Source organism: Artemia sp. Qi Xiang Cuo, chromosome 5, assembly GCF_049724085.1.
Source record: "Artemia sp. Qi Xiang Cuo chromosome 5, ASM4972408v1, whole genome shotgun sequence".
Lineage (NCBI taxonomy): Eukaryota > Metazoa > Arthropoda > Branchiopoda > Anostraca > Artemiidae > Artemia > Artemia sp. Qi Xiang Cuo.
Genome location: NC_142798.1, coordinates 62092362 through 62114116, shown reverse-complemented (window position 1 = coordinate 62114116; position 21755 = coordinate 62092362). Strand labels below are relative to the sequence as shown.

The 21755-nt window shown below is 35.1% G+C and overlaps 2 protein-coding genes across 4 annotated transcripts; one reads left to right on the top strand and one right to left on the bottom strand.

Annotated features, from left to right (window-relative positions):
- Positions 1–1780: 1780 nt before the first annotated feature.
- LOC148952351 (nucleoside diphosphate kinase 6, mitochondrial-like) lies at positions 1781–10113 on the bottom strand. Its single transcript, XM_089089825.1, has 4 exons — positions 10027–10113; positions 8849–8992; positions 6415–6575; positions 1781–1975 (listed from the first exon to the last, which is right to left on the bottom strand). Exons 1-4 carry the CDS (start codon positions 10095–10097, stop codon positions 1830–1832), a joined length of 522 nt encoding a protein of 173 aa, XP_088945951.1. The 5' UTR covers positions 10098–10113; the 3' UTR covers positions 1781–1829.
- Cox11 (Cytochrome c oxidase copper chaperone COX11) lies at positions 9957–21248 on the top strand. 3 transcript variants are annotated; one of them, XM_089089823.1, is made up of 2 exons: positions 9957–10107; positions 20230–21248. In XM_089089823.1, exon 2 carries the CDS (start codon positions 20251–20253, stop codon positions 21040–21042), a length of 792 nt encoding a protein of 263 aa, XP_088945949.1. In that variant the 5' UTR covers positions 9957–10107; positions 20230–20250; the 3' UTR covers positions 21043–21248. The 3 variants fall into 3 exon arrangements, with proteins under 3 accessions (XP_088945949.1, XP_088945950.1, XP_088945948.1); XM_089089824.1 differs by lacking the exon at positions 9957–10107 and adding an exon at positions 10201–10249; XM_089089822.1 differs by lacking the exon at positions 9957–10107 and adding an exon at positions 10217–10272.
- The last annotated feature ends 507 nt before the right edge of the window (positions 21249–21755 follow it).

The window sequence follows — 21755 nt, the reverse complement described above, 5'->3', positions numbered from 1 at the left end:
GCTAATATTAAAGCACATCTCTGATTGGCTGAGACGGAATATGTAACCGACTCGCTGATTGGCTGAGAAGGAAGCACGTGATCTAACTGTTTCCGGGAAAGTCATAACATTTGGCAAATTCCTGTTTTTTCATTCTCAGTGAGAAAACCATTAAACAGACATGAATTGCTGTTGACATCCATAAATGTGACAATGTTCCTGTTTTTCAAATTCTCACTGACAAAACCATTAAACATCCATGAAAACAGACATAAATGCGACAAAATTCATGTTTTTCAAATTCTCACCGACAAAAACCATTAAACATCCATAATTTGATGTTGACATCCGATAAAAACATCAAATAAATCGAACAACCCACATAACCATCCATGAAAACAACCATAAATGCGACAAAATTCATGGTTTTTCAAGTGAGAATTTCAACTGTTTTTTCATTCTCACTGAGAAAAACCATAAACCACGTGGTTCTCGTGTCAATATATGGTGTTAAAAAAGTTGTAGGTGGCAGCAGGGGTGAGGGACACGAGTATAAGACCCCTCTCTACTGACACTTTTTTTTACTTTTAATTTCACTTTAATAGCATTCAAACATTAAGAAGCAAAATACAGAAAACCATTGCTAGTTTCGTTTTCTTATGATATTTTTTAAATATTAATATGGAATAAAAGGATTACTGCGACACAGACGCAGCAAAGATAACTAAACCGTAATACACACTTGTTTCAGAAATGGGACACATCACAGCGCCACAAAGGGACGTGGTCAGGGGAGGAAATAGCATTGGAGTATTGATTAATTTTCAAATAGTGCCATTCACTACTTGGAATACAGTCGGATCAAAAAGAAATGTTTATTAAAACAAATCAATTTTATTTAATTATTGAAAGTTATATTAATTGACTGAACGCGCAATAATTCTTTGTTACTTTTATTATTATTCTTCGTTAAAGTTGAGTTATAAGTTTACTAATTGAGGTCATGCATAGAAACCACAAAAATCAGGTCGCCTACCTTCTTACCATCCTACCGCATGTACGACCAGCCATGGGTAAAAATTCGTCATTGCGCACGCGCAAAGGAAGAGTCAAGGAGAAATGTGCAACATATGAGGTGCCCGGAAACTCTTCAACGGAAAATATAATAACGCACATTACTGCATACATAGCTTGGCTGTAGACACAAAAAAAGAAAGCTGAGTAAAATCCAAGATCTCGACTCCTTTTTATCTAAAACTGAGCACAGAGAGGGATTACTTACGACAAGATTTCTGGACTCCCTCCAAAGAATGTTCCTCCTGCTATTTCTACCTGTTGACCTTGCTGTTAATAACGTACCTCTACTGTTCCTGACATCTCTCCGTTGCACATTTAGTCTCTTTTCTAACATGCTCTAAGAAGGACTCTTTTCGAACGAAACCAGTATATAAAGTACCAAGGACACCAAAATAAAACATTTTTGCCCCTTCAATTCATCTTAGGTCAATTTAAACTACACCCCTGTGTAGTTTAAATTGACTTGTTTCAAAAACTACATAATCCCCCCAAATTTCCTGCTTTTTAGTTTGACACCCGATAGAAACTAAACTCCTCAACTGAATACAGAGGTCTTTTTATGAAAACTTATAGTCAAGATTTTTTTTTTTTATTTATTAAAACATAAAGGGTTGCTCAAGTACTCACACAACCAATTCAAAAAAATCGATTTTAATGTCCTTGGTGCTTTAAAATGCTAGAGCTATGTTTATCTCGCATATTACCATAAATTAAAAGTAACCAAAAAGAGGCAAAACTGTACTAAAAGAATATCCGATCAAGAATTACATTAATTACTGTTTAACATAATGTAAAAATTTATCTGGGTCAAAATTGATGCGATTTTCTCTGAATAAGGGTTCCTCTTCACGAAACCATTGGTCCCAGTAAAAGTCTTTAAAGAAAAAGGATATTTCTTTTCTTGCAGTTTCTTCTGAGTCTGAAAAATATACATATTAAATGAAGAAATGTTAAGTAAGCCTGAACACAGCTACAATATATCACCCTCTGTAAAAAAAAAAAAAAAATCTAGAAGAAACATTTTTTCCCCGGTTGACAGATGTCTTCAACTCCACCTTTACTTAGAATACGGTCGGGCCTTTGGCCATCATATTCTTGAAATCGTTACGTCAGATTTCTTTTTTTTTGTTTTTTTTTGAATTTCTAAGGAAATATTCATTTTCTCTGCTCTATTATTCTATTACTGAGTATTGTGATTGTAAGTTTTGAAAAACGGTACCTGGTGATTTTCTAAAAACTCTATTTCAGCCCCTTTATTAGAAATGTGATGAGAGTGCGCGTGGTGATTATAGAGGCATTAGCTTGATTTTTTGTAGGAATCAAATTGCTTCGCATTATGATACTTATTAGACTAAAATGCTACTACTAACAACTCACAGCAGCACCAAACCATCTGAGACCAACTTAACTACAGCTCCTCCTCCATTCCTCCCATTTAAAGCCTCCCTCTTTACACCCTCCCAAGAAGTTCCCATTGCCTTAAACCATTCCTTGCGACATCTTCCCACCCATTCGTTGACGACCAGCTTTTCATTTGGTCCTAAAAGGTTGACCGACAAGAACTATATGTGCAATTTGCATCCTTCATCCGCACAACTTGTCCTAGCCATCTCAACCTTTCTCTCATTGATGGCGTAGATAATTTTTTTAAAGAAGAACAGCGCGGTATTAGGTAGGGGATAGGACGCCTCGTCCAAATTTTGCACCTCTTAGATAATGGAGCAGTGTCTGAATCATCACACCCTTTTAGTTCAAAGTATTTTTTATTATGAACAAGCATATGATTCACCAGATAGAAAAGCTTTGGCGAAGATCCTATCCTTGTATTGAATTCCAGATAAGTACATTAAAGTGATTAGTGATGTGTACAAGAACTTTGTCGCTGCGTTTAAGGTAGGAAGTGAGGCTAGTAACTGGTTTGGTGTTATATTAGGAGTTAAGCAGGGTTACATCCAAGGACGTATCTAGGATTTTTTCAGAGGGAGGGGGGGTAAAAAAATTAAAGCACAAAAACTTTGTTTATGAGCATTTTTGTTCTGTTGTCATGAATAAAACAAAATTTCAGGGGGGGGGCACCCCCCCCCCCTACCTAGAGAAAGCCTTGGTTGTGTTTTACTCCTGTTTATGTCGATTATGTTGGATGGACTTTGTCCTAAGAAGCACGACAAAGACTATGGGAGAGCATAAAATCAAACAGGAAGATTAAAATCCCTTAGACTAGGATTATGTAGATGATTTAAGTATCATAAATAATAAAATTTTATAATGAATGAAGTTTTAGAGAATTTGAGAGTTAAAGCTGTGAGAATAGACTTGAAAATTACTGTTAAGAAGACTAAGTCACTTAGACTAGGAAGGAATGAAGGTAAAGAGGTGATGTTGGGTAACGATAAAAACGATCAGCTGGATATCTTCAACTACCTGGGTAGTATACCTAGTAAAGATGGTGTATGCAATGAATATATAAAATTTTGAGTAGTCAAGGCCCAGTGTATTTTTCACAGGGAAAAGGTTTGAAACAATAGGAAGAGAAGTATACTACTACTACTACTAACAACTGACCGCAGCACCAAGCCGCCTGAGGCCAACACAGCTACGCACGCTCTCCTCCATCCTGATCTATTTAAAGCCTCCCTTTTTTTCACTCTCCTACGAAGTTCACATTTCCTTTAAATCTTTCTTTATGACGTCCTCCCACCCCAGACGAGGACGACTTGCTTTCCGTTTAACCCTAGACGGTTGGCCGAAAAGAAGAATCTTCGGCTATCTGTCATCCGCACAACGTGCCCTAGCCATCTCAACCTTTCTTTCATTATAGCCCTAGAGAGCGGTATTGACACAGTTTTCGTATAGCCTATTGTTTGAAATACAGTCAGTCAGCCGGGGTACCCAAAACAATCCTTAAGCAATTTCTCTGGAAAACATCTAGCAAATCTTCATCCACTTTTCGGAGCGTCCATGCTTAAGAGCCATATTTGACCACTGTCATCACTGTAGCTTCTAATTTTCTAATCTTGGTTTGCAGACGCCTGCCTTTGCTTCGCAGAAGAGAAGTCTGCGAACCAAAATTAGATTATTGGAAGCTACAGTAATGACAGCGGCTCAGTTCTGATACGTGGGTGCTTTGAAACGCAAGGGAACATTTGACAAATGTTTTCCAGAGGCATATTTCAGTTTTCCCACTCACCTAAAAAAAAATTATGTTTTTAACTTAAAGCCTTTGGAAGTACCACAACCAAATTGCTCTCGTAAAGATTTTTTTTGTTTTTAAATGTTCTCATGGCTATTTGTTCACGCCTTTCCTTCTCAAGATTAAATAAAAAAAACAAGTTTTTTTTAACTGAAAGTAAGGAGCAACATTATACCTTAAAATGAACAGAAATTATAACGTATATGAATGGATCTGCCCCCTCTTCAAGGCCTTGCTCTTTACGCTAAAGTTTTTAGTACTTTTAAAAAAGCTTATTGTTCAAATTAAACGACCGTTGTGTTGCAGGAGGCATCTTTAAAGAATTGGGACAAAACTCAAACATTGGCGTAAAGAGTGAGGTGTTGAGGAGGGGGAAGCCCCCTTCATATAAGTAATAATTTCTTTTCTTTTTAAGTTTTAATGTTGCTACTTACTTTTGGTTGAAAAACTTGTTTTTTTATTTAATTTCCAGGAAATCTGGCCCCACCTCCATGGAGAAATCCCCCTCCCCACAGAAATATCCTCTAGACAATTCAACCCCGGTGAAAATTATACCCGGGCAATTACCCTTGACAACTCCACGCGTAAAATTGAGACGGAAAAGAGAAAGCAAGACATATAAAAAGAATTTTGTATAGGAATTCTGGCGAATTCTCCCAGTACAAAATTTCCCCTGATAAGTTCACCCCCTGTAAACTTCCCTCCCCATGGAAAATTCCCCCGTGGAAAAACTCCAGCATAAAATTCGTCCCCCCCCCACCTGAAAATGTATGCTTACTTCCCAATAAAAAATACTATGCGTAAACAATGGGCAAATTTTATAAGTTAAAGGCCTTGCCCCTGGGGCTGTGGGGGGGGGGGGTGTCATGTCATATCCAAAGCATTGTTATTGGGCCTTTCAACTATGATGAACAAAACTGCTATCTCAAAATTTTGATCGGACGATTTTGGAAAGAAGGGGTAGGGAGGGGCCTAGCTGCCCTCCAATTTTCTTGGGCACTTGAAAAGGGCACTAGAACTTTTAATTTCCGTTTCAATGAGCCCTATCACGATGTTCTAGGGCCAATGGGTCGATATGATCATCCCTAGGAAAAACAAAAAAAAATTAACACGCAACCGTGATCTTTCTTCTGGCAAAAAATAAAAAATTCCGCATTTTTGCAGATAGGAGCTTGAAACCTCTGCAGTAGGGTTCTATGGTATTCTAAATCTGATGATTTGATTTTTATTTAGATTCTATGACTTTTAGGAGGAATTCCCGCCTTTTTCGAAAAACAGGCAAACATTCTCAGGCTCGTATCCTTTGATGGTTAAAATTAAACTTAATGAAATTTATGTATTTGAAATCAGCAGAATAATCCGATTATTTTGATGTATCTATTGACATAAAAATTCAGTTTTTTAGAGTTTCGGTTATTATTGAGCCAGGTCGCTCCTTACTTACAGTTCGTTACCACGAACTGTTTGACTACAAACCATTAATGATACAAACAGTATATTTAATAGAAATATTTTATAGTACTCAGGCACCCCTAGAGCCAGTGGGATACCCAGGATTTACTCTTGAGGGGAGTTGAGAAGGCAGAACGTCAACTAATTACCATACCGCTATTTACATAAATGCTAAATCATTGGATTTTGTTGTACAGTTACGGTGGCTGAAATAGTGCAAGAAGTTCTGTTTGGTGTAAGCGAAGAAAAAATACATGCAATTTTTAATCTAATACACTAAAAACACACAAACACTTACTTAAGTTAAGGATAAAATTAATCTTTACTGAATTTTCTTTTGTCTTTACTTTCTCTTTTGATCTTTACTTTATTTTTATTCATTTTATTTTATTTTATTGCTATTTTTGTATTATTAGTACCTTTTTAATCTTTACTTTAAGCAGTGGCGGATCCAGGGGAGGGTTAAGGGGGGCGCCCCCTAACGTAGTCCAAAGTAGTGTAGTTTACTTAATTAACGCATTACGTTAATTAAACTTGCTTCTAACGCAAGTTTTTTCGGATCAACCTATTTTGCACCCTCCCCCCCCCCTAAGAAAATCCTGGATCCGCCCCTGACTTTAAGATTTAAATGAATATTTACTTAACTTTCTTTAAGTAAGAAAATTCCCTTAAGTAAACATTTGCGTGGGATTTTAATTCAACCAGAAAAGTCATACCTGAGCCATGTGTGGCATTCCTAGTATCAGTGAGCCCAAATTGACCTCGTAAAGAATCTGGCTGCTCATATTGCGTTTTATAAACCTTAGTAGGACCAATTAGTTTCCTCCAAGCATTTATGGCATCAGGATGAGCAAGTATAAATGCCATCGTTGGACCACTAAGAAAACACACCAAGTTAAACCGAATATCAAATTTAATTAATAGGCAAGGCCTAATTAATAGGCCTAATTAAAACCTAATTACTAGGCCTAATTAATAGGCAATCACGACTAAAAGAACGTGTAGTAATAGACAAAAAAGCAGTTCATCTAGACTATAGTTTTCAGCAAAACTACACTAGGCCATGATTCTGTAAATTAATGCTCACATACTAATATGTAATAACAAGATAAATAAAGACAAAATTTAAAACATTAAAAAATATCTTGGTTTACAATTTGAAGATGATTTCAATTTTACATGTAAAAGTCACACATCGTAGCTCCGAACGTGATAACCTCATCGGGTCTTGGCAGTTACAATTAAAAAAGTAACAGAAAAATTGTTTCACGTTTAAATTTATATTTTGATAAGTTTTTTAAAGAGTTTTTAAGGCAGATGTGAGTAGAGAAATTTGGAGTGAATTCAAGCTACATGACTGGTCAGATTCGCCCACATTTAAAAAGGAGGTGCGTGAACTAGATCTATTCCAATATAGTTTTAGCGTCACCCTAGTGCCGAACGTCTATAGGCTACATTGTTCACTAAAAGACTATAACTAAGTTTGTTTTTCTGTTTAAAGATGTAACTGTTAGATATGACCGAAAAATTTAAATTTTTCTAAATTTTTCAAAAATTGGATTTAAGATCTCAACAATCATTTTCAAAATAAATCATGAAACATCAATTTAAAATATTTATCAGGGTTTTTTGGTGGAAAATAACATAGGTGTTAGAAAACAAGGTGGCGGTAGGACCAAGTTGAAATAGGACGTTTAGGACGTTTTAAGCGGAAATTGAACTAACAATTTTTATCCACCTTTGTAGCTTCAATCAAGTAACGTTTGCTACTAGTTTATATATGGAACAGACTAGCTAAAGGCTGTGTCCAGAGGGGAGGGTTACAGAGTTAGAGCCCTCCCCCCTGATATTTTTGTCCGGCTCATAAAAACATAACAAAAATGCATATAAACAAACTTTTGATGCGGTTTTTAAAGTCTTTTTGCCCCCCCCCCCCGAAAAAAAATCCTGGATTTGCCTTTGCTAACTATATTAGGATATTACTCCTTGTCGTAATTAATAATGCTGCAACCGTAATCAGTATACATGCACCATTAGCTGGTATATTTAAGTGAGGATTTTTTTTTACAGAAATTATATTCTTTGGTTCATTTTTGGTACTATCAGTAACACCACTATACCAATTGTAATAATTTGAAGAATTGATCCATCTACATGTTATTTAAAATATCGAGCCCCAGCTTCTAAATTGTACTTTTGAAACTTAAGGTTTTATTTCTTTTTCTTTCTTGTTTTTTTTTTACCGATTTAAAATATTATTGGTTCTTGGTCCAGTCAGAGCCACCACTACATCAAGCATAGGTGAGGAAAATAATGAATTTCAACTCTAGTTTGAAAAATTGACCCATCAGACTTTTCTATCCCTCCTTTATAGGCAAGGAAACCCCACTTCCATGCTTGAATTTTATTCAGTTTTTTTTCTTTCTTTTTTGCATACATATTGATAAGTAGAATACAACATAGCATAAACCTTGCATACTTAATGGCTTCAGATCAGGGAAATACCAACAAAATTAAATAAATACTTAATTTTAAAGCAATTTTCAGGCAAAACAGGTCTACATTAAACAAGGTTGTCTCCCCTAATGCTGGAACCCTCAAAAATCGAAGGCTCTAGCACTGGAAAGGTTTCATATTTATGAAAAGGCTTTATAGAGACTCCATGACAGGCTTCAAACAAATACATCCACTCACTTACCTTTAAGTACTTGTATTATGGTTTACCGGTGCAACAAAAAAGCGCTTGTGTACGCATGAAGGAATTTATTTTTGGTTAAAGCGACATGTCGACGGAGGGAGGGGGAGGGATTAATGTGTGCAGAAGAGACAAATTACATATGAAATATCAGAAACTTTAAAAAAATCTTTGAAATTTCGGGGGACGGGGGGAGGGCAACAATTTGCTGTGATTAAATGAAGTAAACGCCTTAGAAAGAGTATCTCAAAAACTGCTTTGTTCTAAACTAGATAAATATGTATGATCTGTTCCAACGGGGTTATTCTATCAAAGCTATATGTTGATTCCATCAAGTGACGATTTAGCACTTACATAAGACTTAATGACAAAACTGGCCAAGCGACTAGCGGCATATTGAGCTCACTAACGTGCCTGCCTTCGCAAATTATACTAAGAAAAATGGCGGCCCATACCTTGACATAAACGTTACTAGACGGTTGTAGAAAAACTTTCCTTGATGGTCCTTATAAAATTCTGAGGCCTCTTGCAATGATAGTCTTAATTTGCTCGAACGAACCACCAGAAACGAGTTTGAAAGAATTTGTGATTTAAGCTCATAGAAAAAAAAAAAAAAACCACCAGCTCTAATCAGTCAACACCGCCTGCAAAAATCAAAAGGCTTTGATAACGTTTTGATGTATTAACAAAGTTCATTTTTTGAGGGAACTGGGCTCGTAATACTTAGTTTAACTGAGTTTTATACTTCCAAGTGGAAGCAATACATATCCAAGTCAGTACTAAATTACCCAGTGAAAATTTATAGACAATGTTGAAACAGAATTTGTCAATGTATCAATATTGAATATATTAATATTCCTATATCAAGAAGCTATTTGAAATGTTTCACTATTGATATATATGCACAAACCTATTGGAAAGAAGATCTGTGAGAACAAAAATCATTTGTTGTCACAACCTCATTCTTTACGCTAAAGTTTTTATAGTACTTTTAAGAGTTATTTGTTCAAACTAAACGGCCTTTGTGATTCAGGAGTCATTCTTAAAGAATTGGGCCAAAATTCAAACTTTAGCGTAAAGAGCAAAGTACTGACGAGGGGTTGACCCCCCTCATTTAATTGATAATTTCTGTTCATTTTAAGTTTTAATGTTGCTCCTTACTTTCATTTCGAACAACTCGTGCTTTAATTTAATCAAATACCTTAGGAACACTTTTTAAAAACCTCCAAAATCCAATTGTCAAATTTCCAATTTCCCATAGTGACTGCGCGCAGGCCCTACTCAGTGACAGGAGTTATGGAAGTCAACTAGAGTTCAGGGGTAAAACGGTCAAAGTAGCTGTGACTATGAGGGTAAGTAAAACTATCAAAGTTTACTGTAGGTAAAGTAAAGTCCAACAAAATTCCAAGGTTTACACACACTTGCATAGGCGTATTATTACTAAAATGTGTAGACGCATTATCATAAATCCACGGACACTCCCTAGAACCTAGAAACGAGGTTGAATGTGGAAATCCCATACTCGCCATCTATTCAAAAATACTGTCGGCTGCAGATGTGACTCAAGAACGAAAATTTATCAAATACAAACTACTCAAGAAATATTATGAGAAAAAAATAATCTCAGCTTACAGCGCTTTTCAGTGGCATACAGCATACATCAGGTTTCAAAAGGGCCAATGTTAACTTTAAACCTTGCTTCATTGGTTATAAGGTATTTTTACACTGTAATAGATAAACATCGAAAACTAACGCAAGCCCTTAAACATTAGTCTGAACAAACCATTAGACTAGGAATTTATCCGTTTTCTTCATTATTTTCTTAAAAATTCAAAGATTACATGACTGAATCACAAGTACATAAAAAAAGGATGCTTTTGTATATTAAAATGTTTTATAACATTCCTGTTTTGATGTAGATAGGCTAGTCTGTAGTTCAGTCTAGAGACAAAATGTTCCTAGGCTAGGCTACAAGCTGTCTCTTCTTGGAGACTTAAACACTAGGCTACATTACCTGTTCCCTGGGGTTGTCCAGTCCCTGATTGATCCTCTCATAATGCTCTAGATTAGCATCTGTTCATTGCCAAGGGCCTTGAGTTTGGTAAAGTTCTACCAAATCATATTATTTAGTTAGGACTAAAGTAAATACATTATTTGATGCCTTTTTTTATGCTGATTATGAATATAATAAGCATTTCTGTTGGTAATGAATTCCAGCCCCCCCCCTATATAGGCTATACCTAACCTAACCCGTACATGGCATATATAGGGGGGGGGGGGCTGAAACTCTTTTCCAATAGAAATGCTTATTATATTCGTAATCAGCATAAAAAAAGGCATCAAATGTTGTATCCACTTTTGTCCTAACTCAATAATAGGCCTATGATTTTGTAGAACTAAAATTCTACTTTAGTTACTTTTACCTATCTTGGAGAGGGGTGATGTTAGGAAAATGAAACTTTCAGGGATGGGTCTACAGGCTAAAATATGTCCTGGGAAGGTATTTTGAAGTACTTATATCCTCTCCTTCTCCCTCTAGAGGGTCCTGAAATTTGCCTACATGACAGGTCTATAGGCCTACCTATTGACATTTTGACAAAACAACATTTTACCTTAATTTTCAGTTATCAGTTCCTTTTTCTCTGGCTTTAGTTCTGAAAATGCAATTTCTGTTATTTGAGTAGTGTTTTAAGCCATATCAATGTTAATTTTCAAAATTTAGGAAATGTGTTTGCATATCTTTAAAACTCTATAAATCAGGATTGAGCAAAGTTGTGAGGCTGAAAACAATTTTGTTGGACTGCATTTTAAGCAGAAGATCTATTTTACAAGGTTTCACTTTTTTACAAGGTTGCGACATCTACAGGTTCCTGCAACCTTAGTCGCTAGAAGATGAGATTTAAGGTAATTTAAGGTAATAACACACATATTTTTAAAGGTCATCAAAGGTCAGGACCCTCTAGAGAGAGAAGGAGTGGAGGTAGGTACTTCAAAATACCTTCCCCGGACATACTTTTGCCTGTAGATCTATCCCTGAAAGTTTCATTTTCCTAACCAAACTTCTTTCCTAGATAGCCAAAAGTAGCTAAAGTAGAATTTTACCAAACTTTGCCTTGAGTTTTGATAAAATTGAATAAGCCTTGTGGTAGGTCTCATCCTATAAAAATGATCCATTCAGAAAAAGACCCGGGAAGGTATTTTGAAGTATCTACCTCCATTTCTTCTCCCTGTAGAGGTTCATGACCTTTGATGACCTTTAAAAATCTGTGTTATAAAAGTGGGTATATATTTACCAAATCATATTATTGAGTTACAACTAAAGTGAATATAGGCCTACCACTCAATGCCTTTTTATGCTCTACAAATATAATAATCATTTTTGTCGGAAATGAATTTTAACCCCAACCCCTAACTATACCAATTCAGGGTATATATTTGCATGTTAGGGGGGTGGGGAAAGTTTAAACTTACCTCTCATTTACATCAGAAATGAAATTACCCCCACCTCCCTAATGTGCAAATATATACCCTGAATTGGTATATATAGGGGTGGGGGCTAAAGTTTATTTCTGACAAAAATTATTATTATATTTGTAAAGGGCATCAAGTGGTATATTCACTTTAGTTGTAACTCAATAATATGATTTGGTAAATATTTACCTAAAAGTGAATCCTTGCAAAATGAATCTCCTGCTCAAATAAAGTACAACAAAATTGTTTTCAGCTCCATAACTTTGGGTACTTTTGCATTATCCAGGCCTCTCTAAAAAGTCAACTTTGGTTTATGCTAATGAAATAGCCTAAAATGGAATAGGATGAATATATAATAGTTTAGAAACAAATTTGGGCTATATAATTGCACATTAGGGGGGGGGGGGGTGTAAAGCATTGCATATATTAAATATGTAACCAAACCTAGGTACCTTTTTCTCCCATCTAAAATCCCAAAAAACACAGTTTAATATCTTATATGCAATGCAAACTATCATTGCCTAGTCTACAGCAGTTATCATGTTTTAAAATAGGTTTTATCATTGCCTTCTCTATAGTAATTAAGCCAAGAGGCCTGGATCATGCAAAAGTACCCAAATTTGCTCAATCCCAATTTATAAGATTTTAAAGATATGCAAATATATTTCCTAAATTCTGAAAAAAAAACATTTGATATGGCTTAAAATTCTATTAAATAACAGGAATTACATTTTCAGAACTAAATCCAGAGAAAAAGAAGCTGATATCTGAAAATTATGGTAAAATATTGTTTTGTCAAAATTTCAATAGGTATAGACCTATCATGTAGGCAAATTTCAGTAGACCCATCCCTGAAAGTTTTATTCTCCTAACTTAACCCCTTTCCAAGATAGCCAAAAGTAGCTAAAGTAGAATTTTACTGCTAAATTATATGGTAAATTTTTTATTATTCATATGTATATGACTTACAAATAAAGTAAACATACCAATTGATGCCTTTTTTTATGCTCTTTCGAAATATAATAATCATTTTTGTTGTAAATGAATTTTGTAAATGAATCCAAGCTATGCATCAATATGGGTATTGTTAAAGTTATTGAAGATCAAACACTTGAAATTATTAGTTTATTGACTTACCTAGAAGGACCTTCCTTTGGAAATACTAAGTATCCTATTTTGATATATATATATCCTTTCAGTGTACCAGTTTTATTTACATATTAACACACATTGTGTCATGGTGTAGCATGGTGACACACACCATGTATCATGCTGTTTTTGGCAGTCCAAAAACCCATCTTTATTTTCCTGCAATGCAAAAGAAAAGCTGTTTTCCCAAAAATAAGTCTTTTATCCTACATATAGGCTTATTTCATTCCTAAAAGCCTTTGCTTTACTTTGCATCCCCCTCCCCCCACCTAATGTACAAGCATATAGCACAAATTATATATTGCACATGCATTTTCTGTATCTTGATTATGTCACTCTTGTTGAAATACATTTAAGACCAAAGAAGCAACATCAACAGAATCAAGAAACAGAAAATACATGAGAAATGTAGAAAGCAAAGTTGTGAAGCTGAAAACAGTTTTGTTGTACTTCATTTAAACAGAAGATCTGTTTTGCAAGGCTTCACTTTTATAACACAAAGATTTTTAAAAGGTCACTGTCCTCCAGAGGGACTAGAAGTGGAGGTAGGCACTTCAAAATACCTTCCCAGGACATACTTTGGTACTTATTGGTTAGCTGGAACACATGCAGGAAGTGAAGTTTAGTTAATGCTATTGAAATGAAACCAGATACAATGAAAATATAATAGTTTATAAACAAATTTGGGTTATATATTTACACATTAATGGGGGGGGGGGATAAGGTATAGCATATATTAGATACATAACTAACCTAGGTACCTTTTTTTGCCCCTTCAACCACAAAAAACTAAAGTTTAAATATTTTTCACAGAGTGAGCAATACCTCACTAGGCAGAGGAAACCTGTTTTTCATTAGGATCTTTGAGATTCTATATGCGGTTCTCATTACATATGTTCCAGCTAATCAATAAGTACCCATACTTTAGTCTTTAGACCCATCCCTGAAGGTTTCATTTTCCTAACCTGACGCCTTTCCAAGATAGCAAAATGTAGATAGACTAGAATTTTACTAAATTTTGGTTATGTACTTACACAGTAGGGGGGGGGAGGTAAATTAAATTGGCTCTTAGGAATGATATAAGTTTGTATTTTAGGATTTTTTTAAAGTTACAACCTTTTCAAATATTACATTTACAGTTCTGACATATATAGCCCTATTATACATATTAAACTAAAAGTAAACAAAAAAACAATGAGATTCCTACTTTAGAACATGCAGCATGTTTCTATGAATTAGATAAGCATGTTTCTTTTTACTATTATCCACATTATTAAATCATTTCAAATAATATTTTATGCACAATTTCATTATAGCCTAGTCACTACAGCAAAACTGAATTCTTCTGTGTTTCCAGAAACTGAATTCTCCTAAAAGAAAAATGCTAATGAAATAAAACTAATACCATTAGAGCCCTTATTTTATGTGATTTCAAAATATCATGGTTACTCTTCTTAGAATCTAAACTACCCCCTCCCACCAGATATAGCCCTAAAAATATATAAAAAAAAATTAAACAAAAGCACTAAAACAATGAAATCGGTTGTTTTATAATATGCATCACATTTCTGTTAATCAGATTACCAAACAGTTTGTGGTAACAAACTGTAAGTAAGGAGCAACTTGACTCAATAGTAACCAAACTCTAAAAAACAGAATTTTGATATCTACACCATGCAGACAGTGTTTTTGAATGTAAGAATCTGTTTGGTTGTTAACTCATCTTTTATTGACTTCACCCTTTCATTATTAATACCCATCTTACTTAACCTTGTATTGTACATGGTCAGGTAGAGAATGGGAATCAAAGACCTTAAACAAAAGAGTCGTTGTCACTGAAAACAACATAAAATGGTCAAGGAGGGTTTATGTTTTCTGTTGATTCTTGAAACACCTCACAGCTATTGGCTTAGGCTAAACAAAAAACAATGATTTTGTAAAACTGATAAGCAGCTATTAAGAGAAATAATATAGATGAATAAAGTCCCTTTTATACTTGCAATGCTTAAATTAATTTATATAAACAATGTAAACGAGCTTGCTTCCATAGCAAGTTGGTTTGAGACTAATCAACAATTAGCTGCCTGTAATCTGTTACTAAAAAGATAATTAATGTGAATAGTTTTTTTTTGTAAAAGACTAAAAAAATCCCAGCAACACCACCAGTAACACAAGTGTAATTAATGGACATGTGCTACATAAGTTCATATAGGTAAAGGGGCCAATGTTTGGCACCAACAAAATTTCTTTCACAGTCCTGTTATCAGAAATGGCAGGATTGTTGATGCTCTGGGTATTTATAGTACATAATGTCCAGTATTGATGTTGCCCTGTTTTAATTTAGGTCTTGGGCCACCAATGCTATAAGCCATAAAATTTGTTTCAGGTACCTCTTAAAACAAAGAAACTATTAAAAAAAAAACTATAACTCTTTGGAAACTGCTTTATTGGTGAATAGTGGCAAGCAATCTTTTTGCTATCCTTGGGACAGTTTTGAAAAGAAACATTTTCATGAAACATACTCTTGAAAGAGGAAGGGGGCTGTTAGTAGCCATTTCAGAAAATATTATTAATTCTTGTACATATAAAACATATTTTATATGTACAAGAACTATATGGAGACATTACCCCAACCCTCCCTGTAATGACACCCATATTTCTAACTAGATCCTACTAGGCTAATAAGGTTATAAAAATTTTAGGGGTCTTTTGTATTATGTAATGCAGTATAGAAATAAATACAAATCAAAATTCAGCCTCACACTCACTGACTATAAATTTTATATATAGTGTTGGATTATGCAAATCAATATTGATGCTAAACAATACCTACAACACAGTCATTAAAAGAAATATGGCGTGAGTCTAAGCAATTACATTTTTTCTGATGTAAAATGGTTGAAATTAAAGGAATTAAAAGATAGCCAAGATATGGCTATCTTTCCTGCCTTCAAAGGAGGCAGGGTTAAAAGCAGGTTAATTGTGCGATTTTGAGCTTACATACATTTCTTGAACTATCAGACTACTTCCTAGCGCCCTTTTTTATTTGAATACATTTCTGGTAATAGCCTATATAGTTTCTACTAACTTCTTTTCTTTTTTAAAAGTTTGGGGTTTGAAGTTTCATTTTGAATTAGAATGGGAAAGTGTAAATTCTGGGAGACTTGGTTGGAAGAGAAAGATGCAACAGGACACTAAATGAAAGAGTGGTGCAGAGCCGTTCCAGGAGATCTGTTTTTTCTACTGTTCTATCTGCAATACATTGTTTGTCTGCCATAAGGGCTCCTAGGTTTTACTGCAGAACGCCAGAACTCATGAACATAAGAAGAATGTTACCATAAAGCTAAACCAAATCAGCTTCATCTCTCAGCAGCATCTTCCATGGAGAGTGGCAAACTGACAAAACTGCCCATGCACCTAGGTGCTTACATAGTGCAGGATGAAACAACAATTGCAGAAATTACATGGGCCTTGAAGATGATTGGGTCTGACTATTCTGTGAAATCTGTAGATGGAAAAGCAGATAAATATGGAAAAAATTTTCCAAGATACAATGGTCAAAAAAATTTTCTTTGGGCAAACTAAGTTTGCTTATTTTTTTAACCAAAGCTCATGGGTCTTATTTCCAAAAGATAAAGGCAGCAGAAAGCAGTTGCTGAAAGCGTTATCTTTTCTGCATCCCAATGAATTTTCAAAGCCAGTTTCTGCTCACAGTTTATTATATATTGCCAGGAAGTTACCCATCACAACACAAAAAGACATGTTAGTTGACGAGTTTAAGCTAGTCTGGTTATCTGGACTTCCATTGGAGCCAGGAAGGATTGACGACAAGTGGAACTTTGTGATCCAGGGAGGTAAATATCCAAACTTGTCTGAAGTTGTAAAAAATGCTTTGACCATTTCTCATGGGTCTGCCAGGATTGAGCAGGGTTTCTTGCTTTCTGGGCGAGTTCTCAGTGAAGAATGCTTTGATGAATGAACAAACTTTGAATGCAAAACTGTTTTTGATACATAAGTGGGGCGATTTTGGAAGACGTGCACAAAATGTTGCTGTCTCTGAAGACTTGATAAAACTAACCAAATCCACTAGAAAAGGCTATGATTTGTACCTACAGCAGGAAAAAGCCTTGAAAGAAAAAAAAACTAAGAAAGAGCCACAGGATTTAGAGGCAGGAGAACGGTTGAAAGAGCAGAAGCTTGCTAAAACCTCTTTGAAAAGACAGACAATAGAGACTTTCAAAGAAAAAAAAGAAGCTTTTGGTACCAAGGAACAGGCTGCAGACTAGTTACTGAAGGAAGTTTGTGACCGGCTCAAAAAAGGCATAGAAAAGAAGGACATACCCTTATCACTTTCATCATATTTTTGCATCTGATTTTTGTATTCAAAAGTAAAGTGTTCAGAAGAAAAAAGCTCCTCCCATGACATAATGGTTCTCAGATGGTCGGTTTCTTAATTATCACTTGGCCTCTGATCATGGAGAGATGTCTGCAAATGATTATTCACATATTTTTTTCTTAGTCAAGGGTCATTTGCTGTTGTATCACTGCTTTTTCCTTCAAGAGCTTTCTGAAAACTGAGTTTTGGGGTCCATTTGTTTCCAGAATGGTCCCTAGAGAGGTCCCTTTTTCGATTCAAAGGAGGTCCCTAAGTCCCTATTTTCCACCACTTGAGCCTGCGGCAGCCCTGATTTTGTAAATATGATTGTAATTGAATTCTGATTTCTTCTTTCAGAGGTTCTTTAATTTTTGGGAAATCATGTAAATTTCTTATGCCAAACAAATATGGGTGTGCATTGGTACATTCTGAATGGTTGTCTGGGATGGTGGCCAGCTTTTACCCCCCCCCCCTGGAAATACTTCCCTTAAAAAACACCCTGGAAAATACCCCCCCCCCCATGGCTGGTTGGTCTCCAATCACTTTTGACATATAAAAAAAATGGACTTGAACTCTCAATTTCTGATCTAAAGAGCACCCTCCAAAGTTTTTGTGACGATGAGGTTGAGGTGTGGATGAGGAAAAGGCAGTCCCCCTTCTATGTAGAAATATTCCCAGAAATCATAAGGGATTAGATATCAATTTCACATTTTAGATGCGTTTTTAGAATTTCTTTTTTTCCAAACCCCCTGTACCCCCTCCCCCCCCCACAAAAAATTTCTGGTTACAGCTGTGGGGATCATACATCAATTTCTACCTCCACCCTTGTCTCTCCCTTAGAATTAATTATGTATTTATCTGATGGCTCAATGAGAGCTGGGATGTTTTGGGATTAAAGTGTACCCTTTGAGGTATTTCCCTCCCTCCCAAACTACAAAACAACCAGAGAACTCCATTGTAGAAGTTTAAGTTCCCTTTTAAGTTTTGTAATTTGTCCATTACTCATAGATAGTATTTGTTATTGGGAAGTATACAGACATGGGGAGTTTTCTGCAGGGGGTGGGGGAATTTTCGGTGGGGAGTCAATTTTTGGGAATAATTTCCTTTCAGCAAGGATGTCTTTTCCAGGCAATGTTTTCTGGGGGGGGGGTAAACGCCTAGAACCTCAAGACATTTAAAATAGTGACTGAAAAAAAATCGCTTTTCCCATTTGACCCCCACTCCCCAACAAAATAACTGGATATCCCAACTGGTCCTAGGCGTTTACCCCCTCCCCCCCCCCTGTGGAAAATACATCCTTGCTGAAATGAAATTATTCCCAAAAGTTTACTTTTTGGATATCCTGGTTGGGATATCTAATTACTTTGTTGGGGGGGGGGGGTCAAATGGGAAAATTGATTTTTTTTTTTCAGCCACTATTTTAAATGTTTCGATTAGAAATCCCCCCCCCCCCTTTTTGTGTGCAGATATGTGGCTGCCCATCAGTGTGCATGTGCTTTTGTTTTGCTTCTTTTTTTATAAATATTTTATATGCTTTTCATCATTGTGCACAACCATAGATAGCCTACTCATAAGGGGGCCTGATGTCAGGACTGACTCAGAAATGCTGGGGTGTGCCAAATAATGGAATGTCCAAAGCATACATTTTAAAAATCAAAGTTATTCCTAACAGTTTGTGATTTTTCCTTTGAAAATTGCTGTTTATTTAATTGTTTAATAAACCCTAATGAATGGTCTTAAAGGTCATATCATCATAGTTAATGCCTAACCAAAGCATTGTTAGTAGTAGTAGTAGTAATTTGTAAGTGATGTTTTACGCTTGTGTACCCAAATAAATCAGGTACCCCATCAAATTTCATCAAGGAAGAGCTTCAGGGGAGGAAGTTTGAAAGACCTTCTTTGTAAAAAAAAAGGAACATTTAGGAAATAGCCAATCGGCTTGGTTGATAATTTGGGAGTTGGCTTTTTGTCACCAAAATGAATTGTTGTATTGGAGAGCCCTGACATGGACTAACAAAAGTGTGTTATAGTTGAAAAAATAGACTTAACTTAGCAAATTGCTTGTATGAAATCAAGTATAGAATGTAAATATGTCTTTTAGCTTTAAATATTACTGGCAAAATTTATGAAATTACACATCAAGTTTTATAACAGAGTTTATTAGAAGATTTGCACACACATAAATTTGTTTGTAAAGTAGTGTAGTTTGGAAAAAAGTGCATTATATGAAAATCTTGAAAAAAAAAACATTTTGTATAATTAAAAAAGAATTTTGGAGTCTTGTAAATTTTCTTTGGAGGGGGAGAAAGTCCCTTCCACTTCTGTGTATCTGCATGAGAGTGAGGATTCGTGAACAAATAAAAGCAAGACAAACTATTAAAAACATAGGGGAGAATTCAGGAGAACCATTAGACTAAGGGAAGAGACTGTCTCAGAAACCTCCTACCCTCTTTGGACATAACCTTTTTTTCTGTGATATTATTTGACATGTTTGTTTAACCTTAACAACAATTTATATACAAAAATCAATACGATCCACCCAAAACGAAACAGTTGACATGGTGTGAATTAGGTAAAAAAAACACATGCATATAGCATCATTACACTCACAAACCAACAAACAATTACATCTTAATTTAAATCAAATCTCCAAAATAAACAAAACTAAAATTCATACTTATTTGATAATTTCTTTTCCAATTTTCCTTTAAAATCACTAAAATTTTCTAGCTTTTTCATTTCATTTTCCAAATCCTTCCATAATAATAAAAGAAAACGTTTATAGTGCAGATGTATTCGCCCAAGTCGCCAACAATATTTACATTTATTTTAATATTTCAGGTATCCTGGGACAAATGAAAGATGAACCGACTATCATCATTTCTTCAAAAGCAGTGTGGACTGTTTGCACATCAAGCTAAGATTTTACAGCATCCTTTAAGTAACCATGTAAAATGTCAATTGGTAAAAGCATACATTATACTGCCAAAGTCCAGTTTTCCTTCTGGTTCAATTCAAAAATTTAAGAATTATCACATTATTCAGCGATGTGCACATACAAAACAAGAAAAAAGTAAAAGGTCAACAGTGTACTATGCAATTGCTGTGCTAGTGTTTGTCAGTGGGCTAAGCTATGCTGCTGTACCTTTGTACAGACTATACTGTCAAGCTACCTCTTATGGTGGCACAATTTCAACTGGTCATGATGTTTCAAAAATTTTAGAAAATCCAAAAGAAGCCAAGAAAGATAGATTAATTACTGTAAAATTCAATGCTGACACTGCTTCAAGTTTAACCTGGAATTTTAGACCTCAGCAGACAGAGTTGGTTGTGCCTGTTGGAGAGACTGCACTGGCTTTCTATACTGCTAAGAATCCAACAGAGCATCCTATTGATGGCATTAGTACTTACAATGTGATTCCATTTGAAGCAGGATTATATTTTAATAAAATACAGTGTTTTTGCTTTGAAGAACAGAGGTTGAATCCTCATGAACAAGTTGATTTGCCAGTATTCTTTTATATAGATCCTGAATTTGTTGATGATCCCAAATTGGAAAATGTTGACTCCATTGTATTGTCATATACGTTTTTTGAAGCCAAGGACACTGACAAGTTTCAAAATCTACCAATTTTTCAGCACAATCGGGGGTAAACTAGTTGACTAATTTAAGATTTTAACCCGTTCAGTTATAGCTATGAAACTAGGCAGAAGTGAATTTGTGCATGTATTTGTGATATTTTGTGGGAAGTTTTAAAGCAGATGTTAAAATAGTTCAACGATAAAATTTTGAAAATTCAGTAGTGCATGTATTAAAAACGTTGGTTCTTATTCTGGCTCATTAAATTTTATAGACGACATTTTTATTTTCAATTTGTTCTTCTTTTTTTTTTAACTTGGAAAGACACATAGTTATTGGCACAAACACAGAGTTGTGACAAATTTAACACAAGGGCAAAAATATTAAAAAATCTGTTCAAATAATGGTGAAGAAATGGCCATGAGAAGAGAAGGATTTATTGACAAAACACGTAAGAATAAAAAAATTATGGCTACCTCTCCTAAAAAACAAAGCTTGTCCATAGGGGAGGTAGAGATAACAAAATTCGAATTCATTCCACTTGTAATAGGTTCTGCCACAAAGAGTTCTTACTCGGCTGAATGCATTCAGGTAATTGATAATGCATCCTATCTAACGGCCAATGAAAAATGAATCAGATGGCAGCACAATAATTCAAAGTAGAATATAGTCCATAATTGTAGCAATAGAAATAATTCTATGTCAACTTTTAAGTCTACTTGCAGTTTTCTAAACTGTTGCATTTGACTTAATCCAAATTATGCTAAAATCACAAAGTAATGTTTTC

Coding starts and splice junctions, on each gene's coding strand:
- Cox11 (XM_089089823.1), top strand. CDS start 20,251: ATGAACCGACTATCATCATTTCTTCAAAAGCAGTGTGGACTGTTTGCA.
- LOC148952351 (XM_089089825.1), bottom strand. CDS start 10,097: ATGAAGCAAGGTTTAAAGTTAACATTGGCCCTTTTGAAACCTGATGTA. Junction 8,993..10,026: donor TGTATGCCACTGAAAAGCGC/TGTAAGCTGAGA, acceptor TTTTTTTTTCTA/TGAGCTTAAATCACAAATTC. Junction 6,576..8,848: donor CTAGTAACGTTTATGTCAAG/GTATGGGCCGCC, acceptor GTGTTTTCTTAG/TGGTCCAACGATGGCATTTA.